General features: G+C 36.1%; 1 protein-coding gene across 2 annotated transcripts; it reads right to left on the reverse strand.

Moving 5' to 3' along the window:
• LOC109225348 (F-box/kelch-repeat protein At3g06240-like) lies at window positions 18,682-22,335 on the reverse strand. 2 transcript variants are annotated; one of them, XM_019389977.1, is made up of 2 exons: window positions 21,130-22,335; window positions 18,682-19,321 (listed from the first exon to the last, which is right to left on the reverse strand). In XM_019389977.1, the coding sequence occupies exon 1, from the start codon at window positions 22,266-22,268 to the stop codon at window positions 21,324-21,326; it is 945 nt and encodes a 314-aa protein (XP_019245522.1). In that variant the 5' UTR covers window positions 22,269-22,335; the 3' UTR covers window positions 18,682-19,321; window positions 21,130-21,323. The 2 variants fall into 2 exon arrangements, with proteins under 2 accessions (XP_019245522.1, XP_019245523.1); XM_019389978.1 differs by lacking the exon at window positions 18,682-19,321 and adding an exon at window positions 20,132-20,694.

The following is a 23,692-nucleotide window of genomic DNA, read 5'->3' on the forward strand; positions in this document are numbered from 1 at the left end:
GAAGAGTGAAGGTAGTACTGGAGATATTTTTTTGATTGGTGAAAAGTAAATTTATTGATGTCAATAGGACCAAGTAGGTACCTATCATGTTACCAAAAGTGTTATGTATTCATCCCCTCAAGTACATAAGGAATTCATGAATTCCAATATATCTTCTATTTCCTCTACAGGTTTCCTTTTACACCAAGAATTTAAGTTCTGTAGACAAATAGACTTCATAAAAATAAGGACTGGAACCTATCCTCAAAATTCCTATGACTTCCTTCTATTCAAGCTGTCCAAAATATGCATGGAGGTATCTTATCCATAGGGTATTCTGCTTCCCTCCCCCTCACCCCCTCACCCTCCCCCTCCTCTTCTGACCATTCCAGCTTTTAACTGCTTCTTTCAAATTTCCTAGAATCACCCTTACTACTCCAAATAGATTGAGGAACATGCACTAGATCTGCCATATAAACCTGCAATGTAGAAGAAGGTGATTGGTAATCTCCCAATTTTCTTTGCAAAAATATCACACACTGCATCACTGTATTCCCCTCCTTTAAAGATTTTGTTGTGTAAGGCAAGCTTCATTAATTGCTAGCCATCCAAACATAGCCACTTTTTTGGGGCATAAGTTCTCCACAACAGCTTCCAGGACCATTGTTGCTTCCTTCCTCTACTGCTTTAGATAGCTAATCAGCTAAGAGTCTCATATAAAGGGTTGAAAAGAAGGCTTTTACCTTATTTCAGGTGGGCTAGTGTGTATCTGTTCGGGGATCACATTGGTGGGAATATAGGCCGATATGTCTCTCGCTTGTGTTTCAAAGACGGGCAAGGCGGTCAAGCTACCTGCTCCTGTCTGGTCCGATCGTTTAGCCGCTCTTTCTAAGAGACAAGAATATAAATAGAAAACATTTATTGGGAAAGCCTCACGACCTGGTGGTCGGCGTAACAATAATGACATTTGTCGATATGCTACTGCCTGTGTACTAAAATCACACCCATTAGTGGGATTTTACTGGGTTGTTGTTGTTGTTGTTGTTAGCCATCCATATCAAAAAATCAGATCTGTCCCTTGTTAACACTATTCTGTCCAAATTTAGTTAATGAGTGCCTCATATGCTGCTAATCTTAATTTTTCTTTTTCTTGGAGAAGTAATTATGCTGCTAATTTTAATGCACTCTGCATATCCTATCAAACAAGAGCAACGTCAGGCAGCCAAAGTTGACATGGCCAACTTACGAGGACTTCATGCAGGGGTTCCTCTATTAGTAAAGGTATTTTACAAATTATTGAGAAATTTATAAGAGGTTTCACAGTTTGAAAAGTATCTATCACTAAGATTCATTTGGATGATTCCAACCCAATGTCCCTGTTGGAAATGTGAAGCTTAGATATCTATAATAGCCTACTGGATGGTATTTGAAATCTTGCTATGAGAATATTCACCTAGATTTGAATAGTATTATTCAAAAGATTTGTGTTGGTGTAGTAGCTATCTTGTACACTTTTAAGAACAAGATGCCATGTTTTTATTTTATTTTTTTAGTTTTAGCCTTTTGCTTTTTGTTCTTATATAGTTTTATTGAGCTTGAGAAACGGGTGAAACCGTGCAAACAGGGCGGACTGGATATAGAGAGTTCATATAGTCCAGGTAGTCTGGAACTCTGGATTAAGGTGCATGTAATTGATTGATTGGTGGTTTCATCGAGCTAATAGAACTCAGGCCCTATTGCATTTCTTTGGGGAAGTGATAGAAGCACGCCGATGGGCTCTGTTTCACTTTGTTGGTTGCACGTAGATAACATGTTATCTAATTTTGACCTCCAGGTTCTGAAAGTATTATCATGCATCCTGTTTCATTTATGTAATGTTAGTGAGTTGAGAATCTTTTTCCAACTATATCATAGTTGGTTCACCTCAGTTACAGTCTATTTTGACGAGAGAAGAATTCAATCTCCCCTATTTGTTCCATTCTCAATGGTTAGTCGGTTAGCCAGGATGCTTTGGTTTATCGGATCGAATAACTATCCACTTGGCTTAGGAAGAAGTTTATGGTCCTATTTGTAGTTTTCAAGGGGCATCTTTTGGCATGCAAGTTACAGGAGAATGTAGCACAAATATGGGGACTGGTCTCTGGGACCAAGGGTGCATGTAAGAAAATTATATGCTGCTTAGTTCTTAGGAAGGCGGATAATGAGAAAATTAGCAATGGCAGCACATGTTAGAAGCTTACAATAGCAGCAGTTAGGTGAGTTTCAATTGTATGAATAAGAAAGTGTACTCTTTACAGTGGAATATCAATATATACCATATGCTATTTTTGTTCATTTGTCACAGGCTTGTTGCTTAGTTTCTGCATTATCCCTGAGCTGCCATTGAAGCTCTTGAGCTGTGTTGTATTGCTCCTGAACTATAGATACCAACATGATCATATCAAGAACCCTCAAGCCAACTCCAAGAATCCATTTTTGAAGAGTAACATCAATGGAAGTGTGTGTAATACCCGCTTCATGTTCGTTGTATATGTCATACGAAAGCATAAAATTCTTGTAATCATCAGTGATAGGATCATACCCTTTTTTCCATGAAATAGTAAAACTAGCTAGTTGGTCAATCCCCATAGTGGGACTGTGGGAGGAATTTGCTTAAATTCTTAGGCAAAATCTTGGTCATTCACCACCAAAACCATAGTTACTAAGATCATCTATTGAGAAACTAAACTGATACGTGAATAATCAACTAAACAGTATACAAATCACAAATGCAAATCTACTTCTACGATAGTAATCTTTTTTAAGATCTTAAATAGTGTATCCATTTTATAACATCATAACTAAAGAGCAACAGTCTTGGAACTAAAATATACTGAAATCCAGGCCTCAATGACTCTGTCCAAGTTCTCTAACAATCAATTCCATAGAAGCAAATATATCCCTGCGTAAGGCATAGAACAAGTGTCAAATGGGTGTTATGCTGCATTACACTTAAAAGATAAATGCATAGGCTAACATCTGTAGATAACATGTTGTAACATGATAGCAACCTCAGAAGAATAAATATGAAAACCAGCAACATTCATTATAAGTAATGGATTTGGCTAAAGATGTAGCCTTCATAATACTGTTGAAACTGTTATTTGTCAAGGTTGCGACCACAGTTTTGCTATGCAAACAAAATAGAGTGGCTTTTGAACAATTTACAGGAAAAACAAGACAATCAGTGATAAACCATCCTATCATAGGCGATAAATGAACCAGAAAATAACAACATATTTATGCATCAAGAGTTTTTAAAAAGAGTTTCTTCGAGATTTAGTTATCTTAGTATAAGATAGAAAATATGCTAAATTATTAACTAGCAGGTATCTGCTTCTTAAGATATAGTTGTAGCCAACATTGACCTTTAGTCTTTGTAATCATAGATTCTGACAATTACACAATCAAGCAGGGAGTAACGTAAATGTAATCTCTGTATATAGAGCAGCTAGATAAGACTTCTACCATCAGATTGCTTAAAAACAGAATGCACAGAAGTGGCAATACTACATTAGTTCATTGTGAGGTTAACTCATGAGTCAAAGAAGAGTCGAAAGGTCTGCAAACTATTCTTTTCAAGACAGTGTATGCCCAAAATGTAACTATTTTTCCCTTAAAGCACTAGCATTTTTATGATGTTGAAAATTAATGCAAGCGACGAATCCAAGTATTTTCCTTTTCATGAAATGCAATATATCTTCTTCAGGATTGAAGAATTACCATCACAAACTCTATGAGGACGAGAGAATTACCGGTCACACAATTCTACAAGAACAAAAGAATTACCTTTCATAAAATATGAGGTTATTAAATATGAGAACCTAATAAAAAAACATAAACTAAAAATGAATAAGAAATTATGAAAATATGATGTAATACCTGAGTATAACATCATCTCAGAATATTGCATCAAGGCCAAACATAGGAGAGACAAGACTCTCCGTGAAAGTTCTAATCCTTGCAAGCTTAGCAATTATTCCATCAACATTCAAATCTCTCCACTGTTCCTCTTTCTTATTGTAGACAATCAACTTCTTTTCTCCACACACATCAAATACAATATCATCATCACTTATTAAGCACAAGGGCGTGAAAGCTAAATTTTGTCCTGTAACACTAAATTTGGTCCAAGACTCCGCAACCCCATATTCTTTCATGATCCAAACATAGACTTTGTTTGCTATTAGTTTAACATTAGCCACCTGACAAAGGCACCCTCTAAGACCCACAAAATCATGACATGGATAATGATTGTCATCAATAGGCATTGGCACCTCAAAGAATTTCTCATCACTTAAATCAAAACCAACAATTGCAGATGGAAAAGATTTGCCAGCCAACCAATGCAAAGCCCCATTTACCAAAATCGCAAAACCGTGACTAGGAATTGCACCATCAGTACATAAGCTCTCAAGTCGCCTCCATAAACCCATTCTCACAGAGTAAACATCTACAAAAGTACAGGATATACCATTCTTATAATAAGAAAGAGTAACCACCTTATAATCGTCACTAACAGAATCATAGCCTAGAGCATACGTGCTAGAGGCAGGGGCGGATTTAGGGGTTTTTTACCTCTATATATTAAGTTTTGAACCCCTTTAACATAACCCAAAAGTGTAGTTTAATGGTCAAGGGGGTTCAAAACCTTCATAAGGTCACCGGTTCAATTCCCACTAGCTACAAATTCTACGATACTCTAAGGTTGTTGGATTGATTAAAAATAAAATATCTTCCTCATTCAGCACCAATATCAAGCCATTACATGAGCCAACAACTCTTTTCCAGTTGTCTGAGAGCCCCTGAAAATTAAGTTTTCTTGAAATGGCATCGATTCTATTTTGGGGGTCGTGGTTAAAAGTGATAGCATGAAGAGCCTGAGAACCAGGAATACAAATGAGCTTTTCTTCATGTTGGTGGGCATGAAAATTGAGGTGAGCTTTGATGAATTGCAGGTCTGAAAAAAAATTGCACCAGTGCTTTGATACGCACCTGAATTGACCTACCGACTTTGCAGGCAGCCGGGTAATTATGTCAAATATGATCTCTTGGGGTAGTTTCTCAACACTGCTCATCGCCATGGTTGGGGATTTGGCTTGGAGGGGACTGTTTTAAGGTTTAGTGTATATATAGGATTTTTTTTTGAATCTGTACAGCTAGTTGAATCGTCACAGCCCCAATCTAGTTGAACCGAAAGAAGGTGAAGGGATGCCAAGGAGAGTATCAAATCTCTGATACGAAAGGTCGAAATCGAACAGTAAGGAAGAAGTGAAATGGAACCTCAGAAAGCGAATGCCAAACATTTACAAGGCAAAGACGAAAAAAGAATGAGGGTGTTTGGCTAAGCTTATAAGCCGGTCAAACTGGCTTATAAGTACTTTTTGGCTTATCTACGCGTTTGGTAAAATTAAAAGTGCTTATAAGCCAAAAATAAGCCGAAAGCCATAAGTTGGTCTCTCCCAACTTATCAAATTTCAGCTTATAAGCACTTTAGGTTTGACCAAAATATTTACTATCCTATCCCTAAAACACTTCTTTTAAAAACAAAACTCTCTTTATACCCACTTCTTCAGCTGCTTATTATTAATTTCAGCACTTTTATCCAAACACGTAACTGCTTATTTTTAAATCAGTTTTAGCACCTAAAAGTGCTTTTCAGCACCTAATGCTTATCAACTTCTCTAAATCAGCTAACCCAAACGGGCTCTAACTCACCAAAATCATGCATTTTTGGACTCAAGACACAAAAATGGGTGGAAAAAACTATTGATGACTTTTATATATATATATAATACAAGTTTTTAATGCGCTATATTTTAACGGCCAGTTACCAGTTAAGATATAGCGCATGTATTGTATGCGCTATATATATATACTTACCAATTGTCATCCCCTCACATGGAAAATTGCTTACTTAAGGATGAAAATTTGTTCTTCTAAAAATTATTCTTCAGCATCCTTTGTATCATTTCATAGTCATCACTATTTTTTGAATTTTGCTACAATGTTTGAAGAGCAAAAAATTAGGGTTGTATTATATTGGGGTGGTGAGGTTGTGATGGAGAATAACTCGGTACACTATAGTTGTTCTCCATAGAGTATTGTTAAGTTGCCACTCATATTTGAGTACGACAGATTGGTATCTTTGATTTGTAAAAGAATGAGTATGCATAAACATTCGGTTAATATTAAGATAACCGGAAGATATTCGCTTACTCCGCAAGGAGTTGTTTGTTATGTCGAGTTTAACATCGAAGACGATGAAACTCTGCAAGATTTTTGAGGACTCCGGATGAACACCGGGATGTTCTTGTGATAAAAATGATGGAAATGTACGTCAAGTTTGAAGACGTCAACGGTATTGATCCTGCAAAATATGGATAACACTCAATCATTTGGTGGTGTTTTTGGAGCTATTTTATCCGAACAGGTTCCGTATGAAAGAGTCTGGCTAAACTTATCTCCATGGATGCATAAGGAGTGAGGACATAATTTCTCCTCAATGCAGCAACATGGAGGGTCGCCAAGTGTGCATAATTCACACGCCGAGTGATAAATTTCAATTTTTTTGTTGTAAGTATAATTGTTACTTTTATGTACCATATTCGTACTAACACTTATATCTTTCAAAAGGGTTACTAGCCAAATATGAATTTTACAAGTTATGAAACAACCAACAGTTGGAATATACCTAATTTTGGAGGTTTGGATCATGCTAGTCCATCCGCGAGTCATCAACAACTCGATAATGTGCATCATGATCTATCTACAAGTTATGAATTATGACTCTGAGAAACTCATTATTTTATTGATTGTGTACTGGAAACGAGCAACATGATAGTCCTGTCCTAACTCAGTTGCGCGATGACGATATATTGAATCAGGATATGGCAGATGCACAGAGTGAGGAAGATGACAGTGATTATGACAACAACGCTGATGAGTCTGGAGATGATACACCCTTCCCTGATGAGAGCGACGATGGGGAACAACACTTTGCAGACGAGAGTGAGAATGAGCAACCCAATTTGTCGAGGGAACATGATGCCACAACTGAGCATGCGCTGTATATGCAGATTTCACCTACCGTTAGACCCACAGTGTACGAGTCCCGTGAGCCCTTTCATTCAAGGAGATTCCCTATCTTGATCACTTACCAAATATGCCGGGTGTGGATGCCCTCACAAAGGATCATGATGATATTCGTACAACAATGTGGGATGAATCTAGACCAACAGAGCTCTGTAAGAATATGCTTTTTGGTGACAAGTCACACCTTAGTAGGGCGGTGCAAATTTACAGCATAAAAATTGTCGTAAGATTGAGGTTGTTGAGTCATCTAAGCAAATATATAAGGTTGTTTGTCGTAGATGGGACCAAGGTTGTAAGTGGTTGCTGCACGCGAGAAAGTTGAAAACTAATATGTGGATCGTGGGGAAATATATTGGCAAGCACACTTGTGATATGGACACATTCAATGGGAATTATTTAAACTTGAATGTGGATTTGATTTCCCTTTTGATTACACATATTGAATCGTCCATAAGGTACAAGGTGAAAGAGTATATAACATCAGTTGTGCAGGTATATGGATGCACCATGACCAAAAGAAAAGCATTTCTCAGGCATAAACGTGCGCTTGAGATTGTTTATGGCAATTGGGATAGTCATTTGTAGCTTTACCGAGGTACATGACTGCTTTACAATATTTTAACCCCTGAATGGAAGCACGATCGGAGTCCTGACTTACCAGAATGCATATTCTGATATGTGTTCTGGGCATTTAAATCATCCATTGATGGTTTTGTTCATTGTCGGCCAGTAATCTCCATAGACGGCACACATTATATGGAAAATATGATATAAAGATGTTGATTTCCGTTGCAATAGATGCTAATGGAAGCATATTTCCCCTTGAATTTGCTATTTGTTTCAATAAAAGTCAAGAGACTTGGACATGGTCTTTAAACCACTTGAAGGAGCACGTTGTGAGACAACGTTTAGGTATTTGTCTAATATCTGATCGGCACGGTGGAAGTTTAAGTTTTGTGCGTACTTTAGATGCGTGGAAGGAGCCGCATGCCTACCACAGTTACTGTGTTAGGCACTTGAAGGCCAACTTCCAGCGGGCTTATCCGAACAAGAACTCACATAATTTAATGCGGATGACTGCAACAGATTATCAACAGTGTAAATTCAGGATGCGAATAGAATTGATAGACGAAGGAGCTTATCGTTGGTTGATGCAACATGAGCTTGATAAGTGGACTTTGCATAAGGATGGTGGCAGAAGATAGGGAATTTTGACTACAAATGTGTCAGATTCTTTCAACGGGTTGTTGAAGTCTGCCCGTGGATTGCTAATCACTGCGATGATGCAGATTTCATTCAAGCAGTTGGCGGATAGGTATGTTGATAGATTCCGCAGTGTATCGTCATTGTTGGAAAGAGGTGTTTAATTTATTACACAACAAATGAAACAATTTGAACATTATAGGAAGCGGTCGCAGTAGCATACATATTTGCAATATTGCAAATATTTTTGAAGTTCGCGCAGGTTTGCATCAAAATCATGGTAATAATACCCACACCAATAATGAATCCACGCGATTATGTTCATGTGGGAAATGATCGATTTATCACTTGCCATGGTCACATGCCATGAAGTGCTTTCAACATACTGAGTTTGCAGCAATGAGGTATGTTGATATAGAATATAGTGTGGCTGTATAAGCAAACACTTATAGCGGCCACTTCCAACTAGTGGATTTTGAGCATTATTGGCCACCAGAACCGTTTAAAATAGTCTGTAACAAGGATTTCTTGTGTCGCAGGCAAGTGTACAAAGAATGCGGATACGGAACCAAATGGATGTTATGATACCGTATATGCGTGTAAATGTGGTCTATGTTCCCATATAGGACACGATTGCCATAAATGTCCTACACTCGTTTGGAATACGATAGTAATTTAGCTCCCGGTGGCAGTTCATCCAATATTGGCAATTTTCAAGCATAAAATTAGTTTTTTGTAGCAGTATATTTAGTAGGAATAAGTGTTTGTGATGGTGTGTGCTTGCAATATCAATGAAATAAAATTATATTTTCAATAGTATTAACTCTAATCAACACTTATCATTAAAGATTCAATAGAATATTTATAAAAAAACTTGAGCAAAAAAATAATGATTTTCATTTGTCATTATCGTCATTGTCGGCCACTAATTCATCGTTACTTTCGCCGGTCTCTTTATTGCCATTTCCTTCATCTTCTTTGTCACCGTCTTGTTCTCTTCCGTCCGGACCGAGGGCATCATAATCTAGGTTTCAATTGACACACATTTCTCGTATTTCATCGTTATCATCAATAAGACCACTTGCTTGTTTTCTACGATAACATGACACTCTTATGTCCAATATTTGTGGTAGAAATTTTTGTAGTCCCTCCCACTCCACAACTGTTGGGAACACAAGATAATTAAGATCTCTATGAAATTTTTCATTCTCTAATAAAGACCAATACTGGTCGTCCGTTCCTTGGAGGTAGTTAAGATCATCCAGTGCATGATGAATGGCTAGTGCCTTTTCTATCTCTAAAATCTCCTTCATCAAATGTCCAATAACTTCTGGTTCATCTTTGTGTGTGTTACTTTGGAATATTGCAGACAATGCTTGTGGTACAACTAGCCCATGCCAATATAATACTTCATAATCACACCTTTTTGAGTATAGGGGAATCCATTGTAGATTTTCATCCCAAATTGGCATACTTTCAAGATTTAATGTAATATATACAAAGCAAACTAAATATCAATGTGTCCCACGGCCTGTATGCTTTAGTGCATTGGCTGGCCTGAGGCGCATAACATCCTGACCGGCTATGCTATCCATATCATCCTCATCTCGTCGCCTCTTTATCTGAGGAAGCGCTGCAACATGATCGTCTGGAAGGCTAGCAGGATCAGTAGAGGCGTCTGTTGGGCCATCCATAAACTGTGGAGTCCCCGGTGACAACAGTCTGAACGTAGGCATATCATCGCCAGCATCGTGTGCCTCGCCAAAGTCACCCGGCAAATCCGCACCAATATCCTCCACGGGTGCCTAAGCACCCCTTTGTTGGCCACCCGTCCTTGCCGACCACCCCAAGCATGCGGGGCACCCCTTTCTCTCTGGGTACGCATGGCACGTCTATCACGTATTGGGGGCATGCCTGGCCCGTGATGATAATCCTTAGGCGGCACATATGCAACATCAAAACCTAATGCGCATACTCGTGCAACTACTAATGTGGCAGTAGCAAGCTGAGAAACCTAACAATCCCAATGGTGCACAAATGGTCCTCAGTCACCTACATGTTGTTGCATCTGCATACCCATCTGGTAAAAATAGTGTAAGCCAATAGCCTCCATAGCATATAACATTAATTAAGGAAGATAAGAAAATCCAACGGATATGTGAATATACCAAAATAACATACCAATGCCTTATGTGTCCCGGCAAATGGAACGTACTGACCACCCTCCGATAATCGGGATTACCGACTGGAGTGCGAGTAACACGACGATACCAAGCCATATACTCATGCTCACCGTCAACACGGTAATGTGGGGGGTTCGACGGAATCATGACTAGTCTCTGATCTCATACCTTTATCTGTGCCTCTAGCCAGGCCAAGTATACCTGGTCAACTCTACTGCGATCATTCTGCTTGTAATATGTAGAATGCCAACTGAGAGGAGCAGGTATAAGTTGTCGGCGACCAAACTGTTGCAGGACTCTTCCGGTCGGATGATGCTCGACTATATTGAGACATATCAGTGAGATTTCAGACATTCATACAACTATACACTGGTAAACAGGCGATGAGCTCGCGCTATATGGCCTCTATATGAACTATTTATTAAACGCAAGAATAGTAAGTAAGCGCAAGACAAATTAAGCATTATCAAACAAACTTAGTCAAATATTTATTTGAGCAGCTTCTAGTAGATCTAACATATCCTTGTAAAGAGGGAGATGATGTCGAGCCTCGACATCGCGGGCGCGACCTCGCCTATCTACCCACCTCCTAGCACGTGATAGAAATGGCGGAGGTGGTGAATCTGGAGCTAGCGGTCGAGGAGGGGACTGTATCTACAAAAATCTTTGCTAATATGATTGTGGACGTAAAATTGAGTATTTTTAACTATATCTATGATAATCATGAAAAGAAATAATTATTTTATCACATGCAGTTGCGGAATAAATCCAGTGACGTCCTCACGCTACCGATTGACGCCCTGCACAACTACCTATAAACGTACGTTAGAACGGCACCGCCCCAATTGTACATTGGTAAGTGATATAACCGCTCCAGATGATGCAAGAAACGCAGGCTCACAAGGTTTCCGAAGTGTTCGGAACAAAAATTCCACCAAGTATCATCAAATCAACAGCATTGATTGTCACTCAATAGCCTCAACTGGTGACTCATCTGTGATCTGCTCGTGAAGCGCCTCCAGGTGCTGCCTAATAGGTGATGGCTGTAATCGACTAACACCACTAATAGCTGTCTGCTCCGCCAGCAAGATTCCAGTGAGCCTCTCCAGCATCTGTAGATCGCTATGCCTCTTATACTTCCTAAGAGCAGGCGAGTAGTGGCCAGCAAGGCCGTCAATGGGCAACCCGAATAATACCTCCACGTCATCTAGTGTGATGGTTGCCTCGCCTATAGGCAAATGAAATTTATGAGTCTCAGATCTCCACCGCTCGATCAGAGCCGTGATCAGGGGCCAATGGAACTACAACCGGTCGACCTCAACAACCCGGTAAAAATAAGCCCGAGTGAGGAACACAACTGTACGAGGATGAAGTGGGTGGTCCCTAATAAACTCTCAAAAATCGTCAATGCATCTCGGGTGGAAGTTCTAGCTAAGCAACTCTCCATCCCAGATATGTGAAGACCTATGGCCCGCCTGGAGCAAAAGTAGCTCACGAGAAACATGTCCAGGATGCATAGACGGACGATCCATAATAATGTCTTAAATTGAATAATATTAATTACACTAATATCTTCTTTAATCGTTTAGCGTCTCAAAATATCTTGCGATATTACAAATATTATTATTTAATTCATAAATTTTTATATTATTACCGAATTTGATATAAGATATTTATTTATATGTTAGTTTTTAGGATTTTACGACTAAAATTTGGCAGAGTTTTATTTGCACTGTCAACTTTTTATCGTTTTTATTCGTCGTTATAAGAATACTAAATATTTATTTTGTTTAACTTACCAAGATAATTTTAAATATTTTTAATAATTATTTTTATAGAAATTACTATTAACTTATTAAGTATTTATTTAGTTCGTATCAATTACATGTAAATTTGTTACCTTTTACCAACAAAAAAAAAATGACAGGGTCTCCTTTGTGTACTGTCAATTTTTTAACAATTTTATTCGTCATTAAAATAATACTAAATACTTAATTTTTTTACTTATCGATATAATTTGTAAAGTTTTAATAATTATTTTTATATAAAGTATTATGAATTATTTATTTCATTCGTAACGATTTATATGTTAGTTTTTTATATTTTACACAAAAACCCGATAGAGTCTTTTTTATACTGGAAATTAATTATTTTACTATTCATAAGTCAAAAAATACTAAACAATTAATTTATTTAACTTATCGTGTTTTATTTGATTCATATCTGATAATACTTCTACTATACAAATAATTGATTAATATCTGACCGGTAATTGATTACTCTAACCGGTTGACTGCACATAGTTAGTGTTCTATACTAAAGGGCACTAAAGGCATATTTTTTTTTAACAATTGTAAAAATATTAAACAACTAACATAAATTATAATGTAATTTATTATTCTATTACACTAAAGGACATCACTAAAGGACACTAAAGGCACATATTTTGTTGTACATTTATAAAAACATTCAACACGTAACACAAAAAATTCAACAACTTTATAACAATGATATAATAAACAATTTCCGAAAAAATTTACTAAACATTAAATTAATTCGGGTAAAAGAGTGTTTCGAAATACCTATTTTTGAGCGGAGAAAATATGTCGTTTTACAAGTGAATCGAGCACAAATCGCGTTCAACTCCACGAGGCAGCCTTGGATCGTGTCTTTTATCGATAAAATATGAATGACAAAAGATTTAGGGGAACAAAGTGGGATCTCATGGAGTTTTATTGGGGGGGGGGGGGGGGGGAGTTTTTCAGGCTTCTGTCGGGAAAGAGAGGTTTGATATATTTATATAAGTATAACGCATGTATTACATGCGCTATACTGAATCTTTGCAAATAGTTAGCATACATGCATTATACCTTAATGGGGTAACTGGCCATTAAGGTATAACGCACTAAAAACATGCGCTATATATAAAAAAGTTATCAATAGTTTTTTCCACCTATTTTCGTGTCTTGAGTCCAAAAACGCATCACTTTGGTTCCGGGCTCGTTTTTAGAGCCAATCTCAAGTCCAATTTGCCTCCACGTCCATGGGTAGGGAGCTAAAGTTAGGGTTTTATGTACCCACACAATTAACATAAAGTGGCATATATAATGTTTTAATGGCTTGATTATTTGAAATCCTTGAGTTGTTGCTGCTGGGAGTTTGTAGCTAAGAATGTGTTTGGTATGAAGGAAAATATTTTGTGAAAATATTTTTCTGAAAAATGAGTGGTTTATTATTTATTTCCTCCTATTTGATTGGTGAGTGAGATTTTTTTCTCGAAAAATACTAAATATTTTCCCGAAAAATATATATTTAAGCAAATACTATGAGAGACGAAATGGTAAAGGGTAAGCGTGGAGTTGGGCGTCGGACATGGGGTTGGGGAGTTGGGGGTGGGGGTGTGGGCCGAGTGGAGATTGGTAGGGGTCGGGGTGTTGTGGGGGTAGGGGTGAGGGTGGGCATGGGTGGGGGTTGGGTATGTAGGTGGGGTGGTGAGTGTTTGTGGAATGGACATCGGGCGGGGACGGTTGAAAAAGAGTTTTGAAAAATATTTTTCCTTCTCTTGATAGGGAAATATTTTTCTTCAATTGGAGGAAAATAGTTAGGGTGATTAAGGATATGTGTGATGATGCTAAGACTCGGGTGAGGACTGTGAGTGGTGACTCGGACCATTTCCCTGTGGTGATGGGGTTGCACCAGGGATCGGCTCTTAGCCCATTTTTGTTTGCCTTGGCGATAGATGTACTGTCGTGTCACATCCAAGGGGAGGTGCCTTGGTGCATGCTATTTGCTGATGATATAGTTTTGATAGACGAGACGCGTAGCGGAGTTAACGCGAGGTTGGAGGTTTGGAGACAGACCTTGGAGTCTAAAGGTTTCAAACTGAGTAGAACCAAGACAGAATACTTGGAGTGCAAATTCAGTGAGACCCATGATGCAGACGTAGAGGTTAAGCTTGATGCTCAAGTTATCTCCAAGAGAGCGAGTTTTAAGTATCTTGGGTCTATTATCCAGGGTAACAGGGAGATTGACGAAGATGTCACACATCGCATCGGAGCGGGATGGATAAAGTGGAGGCTCGCTTCCGGTATTCTATGTGATAAGAATGTGCCGTTAAGACTTAAGGGTAAGTTTTATCGAGTGGTGGTTCGACCAGCTATGCTGTATGGGGCTGAGTGTTGGCCAGTCAAGAACTCCCACGTGCAAAAGATGAGAGTAGCAGAGATGAGGATGTTGAGATGGATGTGTGGGTGTACCAGGCGAGATAAAATAGGAATGAAGCTATCTGGGACAGGGTGGGAGTAGCCTCCGTGGAGGAAAAGATGCGGGAGTCGCGGCTGAGATGGTTCGGACATGTTAGGAGAAGAAGCATTGATGCCCCTGTCACGAGGTGTGAGAGGTTGGTCATGGAGAGTTTGAGGAGGGGTCGAGGTAGGCCTAAGAAGTACTGGGGAGAAGTGATTAGGCAGGACATGGCGCTGCTTCAGCTCACTGAGGACATGACACTTGATAGGAGGGCGTGGAGGTCGAGGATTAAGGTAGAAGGTTAGTAGGTAGTTTATAGTGTTCACCGATAGGCTTAGTAGCATGCATTTCCCTTCATATTCTTTGATTTTTATTACGGAATGTGATTTTGTTCGCCTCAGATATTGTATTCCGTGTTGCTATTATTGGATATTGTTTTCCTTCCTTGCTTCCCTCTTCTTCTTCTTGCCCTCCTGAGCCGAGGGTCTATTAGAAACAGTCTCTCTACCTGCATTAGGTAGGGGTAAGGTCTGCGTACAGACTACCCTCCCCAGACCCCACATGTTGGGATCAAACTGGGTTAGTTGTTGTTGTTGTTGTTGTTGGAGGAAAATAGTTCATGAGAAAAATATTTTTCAAAATATTTAAACCAATCAAACATGAAAAATTAAAAAATATTTTTCAGAAAATATTTTCGTTCGTACCAAACACACTTTAAAAGTTGAAGACAAATTGGCAATATGGGAATTACACATGCACTTGAAACATCATTTGGGTTTGAAATTGGAGTTGTCTGCTTGAGCTAGCTACAATGTGGTTACTATATTGATTGAACTGAGATCATCTACTAATTTGATAACTGAGAAATTCGAGCTCTATCACTATAACTCCTGGGATTCGCAATGGTGCCTGGTGGAAGGAACTTAAATTGTCACTAGACGTAGTTAGGTTTAACATTGATTGATAACATTGATTTGGAGTGTAGAAGAAAGAAAAAGACTGGCTATTTTTGAATGACCAGTCCGAAAACTGGCTAGCCCGTGCTATTTTAACGTTCATTTTGCTTTATTCTAGTTATAGAAACCAACTTCATCAAAAAATAATACTATGTATAGATACAAATTACGACTAAAGCAACGTAAATTATGTATAAAAGTTATATTTGAAACCCACTTGACAAAATCTTCTTGCAAAAGTGGTCAAGTGGGTTCATAAGGTCTTGTGATCGAATCCTTTCATCTTATGTGCCTACTTCATTTTTTTGTTTGTATAAATCGCAACAAGAGTCACAAAAGAAAAAAAAATCGTAATGATAGCACCATAGCTGGATATAACTGTCTTTGCAATCAAAGTAAATTATTTTCCTTGTATGTATTTTGCAGTTTTCTTTATTTTACTTTATAGTTTATTTTCTTTAGATAAATTCAATAGAAATTATATTGAAGTTTATTTTATTCCAGAAGGTAATTTTAGTTCTCCCTTTCATAAAATTTGCTAAGACTCGCACAATTGTAAGTATATTTGTTTGAAATTATTTGTCATTTGTTGGTTTAATTTAATTTAGTTTATGTTGGAATTTTTTTCGTTCTTTTTTTCTTTTTGGTTTGTGTGTGTAGAAGCTCTCTTTCTTTGATTATTGGTGTTAATTTAATTTAATTTGGGAGAATTACATCCCTTGTCACTTGGCCCAACAACCCATCAGAAAATGGCCCATGTTTGAAGCCCTTACTTAGTATACCCAGGTTGTACATAATGTGAAAATTAATTTTCACCAGTTAGCCAACCCTTTATTTCTTCGTTCCCCTTTTTTCTTCGTTCTTCTTCTCCTTCCCATGTTAGCCTTTGCACCACAAAATTTCTCTACTATTTTTATTCTCCTTCAATTCTTTTGCGGATTTCAATGGTTAATTAAGGATTTGAAAAATAAAAGTCACCATTACAAGTGGTTCGAAGATTCGATTTCAGAAATTGAGTTTTTCGATTTGTTAGTTGTTTGGAATGGTGTTGTCTCAATTGATTGGAATCATCAAGATGTGTTCAAAACTTAAATTTCAAGTGATTTGGAGTAGATTTAGGCTATATTTTAGTTAAATTTCAGAAATTGAGTTTTCCGATTTGTTAGTTGTTTGTAATGGGTGTTGTCTCAATTGATTGGAATCGTCAAGATGAGTTCAAAACTTAAATTTCAAGTAATTTGGAGTAGCTTTAGGCTATATTTGAGTTAAATTTCAGAAGATGCCCAAGGAAGAAGAAGAACCCGTGAAGCTCCATTGATAGGATTCATTTGTATAATAATGTATAATATTATATAAATAGTATATAATAGTGTATAAACACAACTTATACACTATTATATCCAAGGTTGATACATTATTTACAGGTATTTGGTGAATTTCTCGCATCTTCTTCTTCTTCTTCTTCTCATTTTTCTTATACACCTATATACATAGTGTATCAAGAATATTTTCACCCTGTGATTATACATCTTTATACACTTTTATACAACTATATACATACTGTACCTCTTTGTATAAAAGTGTATAACATTGTATAAAAGTGTATAAGCATAGCTGACAAAATTTTTGTACGATTTTCACTTGCAATTCTTGTATAAAACTAGTCCAAATCTCCAGCAAATAACTTCAAACTTTGTATACAACCTACATAGACTATTTCTAATAAGTTCAAACAATACCACTCCAAATTTCTCACAAAATCATAATCGAAATTTAACAAGATTAGCATTAAAGGAGGTGAGATTTTAGGTTTCTCGCGTCTGTTTTTGCGTTTAGCAGTTGTGATAGGTATGTATAAACCTGAAGATATACAAAATTAAAAAAAAAAAAAACAGAGAAGTATTGGTTATGGAAGAAGGTACGAATGAGTGTTGACTGAATGGGGAACTAATTTTTCTTTTCAGTTTTGTTAGCATATGATTCTTTTTCATTAATTAAATTAAATATTTATGGGTGAAAACTAAAAAATGAGGAGAGAGCTACAATAGGGGTAGGTAGGAATAAATGAGGTTGTTATAATTAGATGGAATGAGAAAAGAAAAGATCTTATTGATATTTGGCTACACATTTGCAAACTTGTAACTGAGCTAAAATAGTGCAAGGTCAACTTATGAAGTGCATTATTCTTAATTTTGTCATTTAATTTGTACTTTTTTTTATTGTCTCCTTTTGCAAATAATAACTTGTTACCTAATAAATGCTAAAAAAATTTTATAATATATCAAATTTATTTGAGTTAATAAATTCTAAAATTGGTCAAGAATTTTTTGGTTAAAGTTTAATAAATTAGCTAAAGTTAGATTTTTTAAATTAAAATAAGCAAAAATTTGTTTAAAATATAGAGCACCGGCTTTAAAAGGACTTTATTACGAGATCACATTGTGAGCAATAAAGACAAAAAAACTTACTCCTTGTGCCTTATGCCGCATATATTAGTTATGGACTTCTACGATTGAAGCCGCTTGCACAAAATCCTGGGTCCACCACGGATAGAAATGATGGAAGAATTGACAATTTGCTATTTTAAAATGCTATACTGAGTTTTTGTGAATTTTCTCTTTTAGATCTGGTAAAAAGAATTTGCATTTAAGATGAACTAGATGTGCTTTATGCCCCCATAGATTTGTAATTTAGTTTAAGTTTCAATTCATTGGAAAAGTTCTTTTGTTGTATGCACATTTTTATCGCCAATGGTTGATGCATTAGTTTCAAGGTTATTTGTAGCTCCTGCAATATCTGATCCAATAAATTTCACTTCAGTAAACGTATTATTAAGCAGCACCATTTGTTCATATATTGTGGTCCAAGCTATATTGTCTCTCCTGCATGACATAATCTTTTACCTATGGAGGAGTTGAAATTTCCATTGAGGCACAATACTAGCATCTTGGAAGAAGTTGAAACATACTTTAAGCTTGAAATGAGAATAACCCGGGTTTATATTACTGGAGGAAGATCTATATAAAGTTGACATCCCGTTGAGATAGATTTTATGATTGCAATCACAAACTGATATTCCTAACAAATTCTTGCACAGTGATCTTCCCCTTTTGATGATATTTTCTTATCAACTTGATAGCATGAGAAGGCAAGATGTTTGATAATCTGGTGATACAAAGCATCAAAGGAAATCCTTGGTAAATATAATTCTTTGAAAGAGTTGGAAATTCATCGACGACGACTTCAGGGAAGACCTGTACTCAGACGACTACTCCAAACTATATACTTTCTTGGAGATATTAAGTTGTTCAACCCCAGAATCAAGAGTTGATCCTGTATAAACTGTTGTGAACAAGGAGTTAGTACTTCCAATCTTCCTAGTACCAATTCGCAAATCAATAAACGCCTTAGTCTTGAATATTAGTTTGGAGACAATCAAGGAGCAGAAAATTGAACTCCATGGCAGAACTTGAACAAAACCATTAGAAATTATGTCAATGATTCCCTTGGAAGCTCCAGACCAACCTTCCTATTAGCATTCCATTGCACTTTTTCTCCATGGCTTTAGTAACTAGAAGGAAAGATTAAAACTCTGTTTGTGAAACAGAACCAGATTAACTCCTGTGCAAGGCATAGAACAAGTGTCAGATGGTATTATTTGGCATTACTAGCAACAGAAATGCATATGTCACCATGCAGTAACATGATAGCAACCTCAGAAGAATAAATATGAAAACCAGCAACATTCATTAAAAGCAACGGATTTGGCTAACACTCTATTTGGATCATTGTTCCCCATCGTTTTATAATGTATTGTATTGTATTGTATCGTATTGTATCGTATCGTTTTATGAATACAATGTTTGAATAGATTGTATTGTTTGTTATTGTTAAATAATATTTTGCTGTTTGGTTTGACTGTATCGTACTGTAACGGATAAATTTACTAAAATACCCTCAATTGTTTAAATATTAAATTTATCAAAAAATATGCATAAAAATAATTTTAAAAAGCAAAGCAAAAGAAGGCAAAACACCTTAAGAAAGCAGAACAAAGGAGTGAGACAGAAGAAGGCAAAACAAAGGAGCACAACTAATTTTGAATTGAGTTAAAAGCAAATTAGGAGAAAAAATAAAACAGAAGGCGGCAAAACACCTTTAACATTGGTGGCAGAAGTTCTGGAAAAAAATAAAGTAGTTTATAGGTTGGTGATTTGGAGTTAAAATAGCAAAAAAAGCTAAAGGATAAAATAGAATTGTGGAGTAATAAGTTAGGGCATAATTGGAAAGAAAAATAAGAAACAATCCCACCACACCAAATCGATTGTTTCAAAAAAGGGGACTTTTCATTGTTACGAAACAATGAATTTAACAATACAATACAACCAATTTTAATGAAACAATCAAAACAAACATTGTTTCGAGATGACAATATAATACAATACAATGGGGAACAACCATCCAAACAAGTTGTAAAGGTGTAGCCTTCATTTTCAGCTGTTACCTACCAAAATTGCTGTGTTCCTATGCAAATAAAATAGCGGCTTTTGAATAATTTACAGGGTAAACAAGACAATCACCGACAAACCATCCTATTGTAGCGAATAAACGAAGTAGAAAATAGCAACAGGTGTAGCCTTAAAATACTGCTGAAACTGTTACCTATCAAATTGCTACCACAGTGTTCCTATGCAAATAAAATAGTGGCTCTTGAATAATTTACACGGTAAACAAGACAATCACCGGCATACCATCCTATTGTAGCGAATAAACGAAGCAGAAAATAGCAACAGGTGTAGCCTTACAATACTGCTGAAACTGTTACCTATCAAAATTGCTACCACAGTGTTCCTATGCAAGAGTTCAAAAGAGCTTTGAGGTTTGCTTATCCCATAATAAAACCAAAAAAAACCACTAACCAGCGGGTATCTGCTTCTTTGTAGTCAGATCTTGGCTATTACACGATCATGCAGGTAGCAACATAAATGTTATTTCTGTATTAAAGCAGCTAGATAAGACTTGCGGTCAGATTGCTTAAAGACCGTATTGCACAGAAGCAGCCACAATAAAATTTAAATAAACTATTCTTTTCAAACAGCCCATGCCCACAATGCAACTAACTTTTTTCCCCCTTATTAAGCACCATTATTTTCTGATGCTGAATTAATGCAAGCGACAAATCCAAGTTATTTCTTTGTAATGTAATACAATTAATCACTGCATATTTTCTTCAGGGTGAAGAATAACCATTACAAAACTCTATGAGACGAGCGAATTATCATTCACACAACTCTATGAGGACAAAGGATTACCATTCATAAAATTCTATGGTTCATTTTATTGAATCAAGTATGAGGACCAAATCAAAAAATATATATGCAAAATACACCAAAAATGAACAAGGAATCATGACAAAATTAGTCTAATACCTGAGAACAGCATCATCTCGGCACATTACATCAAGCAATATGGTAATCCTCGGTTCCCTTGCTAAACATAGGAGAGACAAGACTCTCCATGAAAGTTCCAATTCTTTCAAACTTAGCAGTTATTCCATCAACCTTCAAATCTCTCCATTGATCCTCTTTCATGCTGTAGATAGTCAACTTCTCTCTATCCACATTCAATAAAACATCACATCATCACCGATTGAACAAAATGGTACTGAACCATACTCTAAATGTAGTCTAGCAATCCTAAATCTAGTCCAAGACTCCACATCTCCATACTCTCTCATCATCCAAACATCAACTTCGTTTTCTAACGTATCAAATAACATACAAAGACACCCTCTAAGAGCCGAAAGCTTATTAAACACAAAATTATTGTTATCAAGAGTAGCAGGTGTTGGCACCTCCAAGAATTTCTCATCACTTAAATCAAAAGCAACAATTACATATGAATAATCGGGAGCTTTCCTAGCCAACCAATGCAAAGCCCCATTTACCAAAACCCCAGAAGCACGCATACGAATTGCACGATAATGAGGTAAACTCTGAAGTCTCTTCCATAGACCCATTCTCACAGAGTAGACATCAACAAAAGTATTGTCAATATGCCCTCGATATCGAGAAAGAGTAACCACCTTATAATCATCGGTAGCAAAATCATAACCTAGACCATACACGCTACAACTACCAGGTAAAGGAAGAGCCAAATGAAAGTTTGGAATTCTATGGTAATTTAGAGATGTGGGGTTAATTAAATACTTAATCATTTCATCATTTACTACCAAGACCAAGCCGTTACATGAGCCAACAACTCTTACCCAGTTATCTGAGAGCTGCTGAAAATTAAGTTTTCTTGAAATAGCATCAGTTGTTCCATTTTGGGGATTGTGGTTAAAAGTGATAGTGTGAAGAGAGTTAGAAGCAGAGACATAAATGAGTTTCTTTTCTAATTTATCGGCATGGATTGTGAGGTGAAATTTGATGAATTGTGGGTCTGAGAGAAAATTGAGCCATTGCTTTGACACGCACCTGTATTGACCTACGAATTTTGCAGGCAGCCGAGAAAGTATGTCAATTATGATTTCTTGAGGTAGGGTTTCAGCTTTGCTCATCGCCATTGTTGAATTTGGATTTGGAGGAGAAACTAATTTAAGGTATTTTCTTGTATCTGTACTCTAGTAGTTTTATAGCGCCTTTTTTGGAAGTAAAATTTGATAGGAAGATTTTTTTCACTTTTTGTTCGAAATTAACTTTTGTTCATAACATTTTTTTTTTCTGTATTCATTTTGAAAATTTTCAAAAATTTGAAAAACTGCAAAAAGTTATTTTTTAAAATTTTTACTCAAATCACTCACAAAACTTCAAAAACAACCCAAACTGAAATTTATGTCCAAACACAACTCTAAGTAGGCGTTTGGACATGATTCCAATTTTTTTTTTTTTTTAAATTTGGAATTTCACTAAAATTTGAATTGAAGATTAAGTTAGTATTTGGTTATAATTTTTGCAACATATTTGGATGTCTTTTTTTTTAAAAACCATAAAACTTGATTAATGCCCCACAACTTATAAAAAATATTAAAATCACCCCAATTTGATTATCCTACTTGAAATAAACAATCAAATTCCTTTTTTTTTTTTTTGATGAAGTGAGTCAATATTATTTGCCAAAGCATCAAGAAGATGCAGATGTTACAAAACAAAAGAAGTAGCAGCACAAAAAATCAACAAAAGATATATCATAAATAATCAAAATGCTATTGTTTAAAAATATGGGGTAAATTTGTAAATCTAAAAACTTGAAAATGCCCATTTTCAATTGAAAAAGTGGTTACAAATTTGAAAATAGATTTTCAAGTGAAAAAGGAAAAAATTGATAAGAATTGTATGTCCAAATATTGTTTTCAAATTTTTTTTGAAAAAAAGCAAAAAAAATGTATGCCCAAACGGGCTCTAAATTTCAAATACCATTTTCACTTTAAAAATTTTTTTGCTATTTTTTCGAATTTTACAATTCTTATGTCCAAATGCGTACTTAATTTTTGGAAAAATTAATAATAATAAATTTTAAGCTAATGGGTGGAAAAGTTTTTTCATATTTCTTTTCCAGCAAAATTTTCTCTTTCAACTTGATTGTGCTTTTGGACAGTATATTTGCTTGAATTTGACAATAAAGTATCTGAAGTTGAAATGGAATAACAATACTTGAAAGTCAAATTACATCTGGACATGAGTTTTACTTTGAAAAAGATTGTAATTTCATAAATGAAAACCATTCTTGAAATATTCTTCAAGGAATTTTTCACTATTTTATCAATATATGATCAAACTATAACTTGCAAATAACAATTTCAGTATTTGCAAATTAAGTCAAAGCCAAACAGAAATGACAACGTTGTAGGTAATACATGTTTTATCGTACCTTACTCGTTGAGAAATGCATTGAATTCGATGAGTCAAACATTCAGTTTTTTGTTATTATAAAAACAATTAGAGAGTACATAAAAGTTATATAAATCATATTTTGTTAAGAAACTTAGCT

Source organism: Nicotiana attenuata, chromosome 5, assembly GCF_001879085.1.
Source record: "Nicotiana attenuata strain UT chromosome 5, NIATTr2, whole genome shotgun sequence".
NCBI classification, from domain to species: domain Eukaryota; kingdom Viridiplantae; phylum Streptophyta; class Magnoliopsida; order Solanales; family Solanaceae; genus Nicotiana; species Nicotiana attenuata.

Excerpts from the sequence above, each read along its gene's own strand:
- LOC109225348 (XM_019389977.1), bottom strand. The coding sequence starts at position 22,268 with ATGGCGATGAGCAAAGCTGAAACCCTACCTCAAGAAATCATAATTGAC.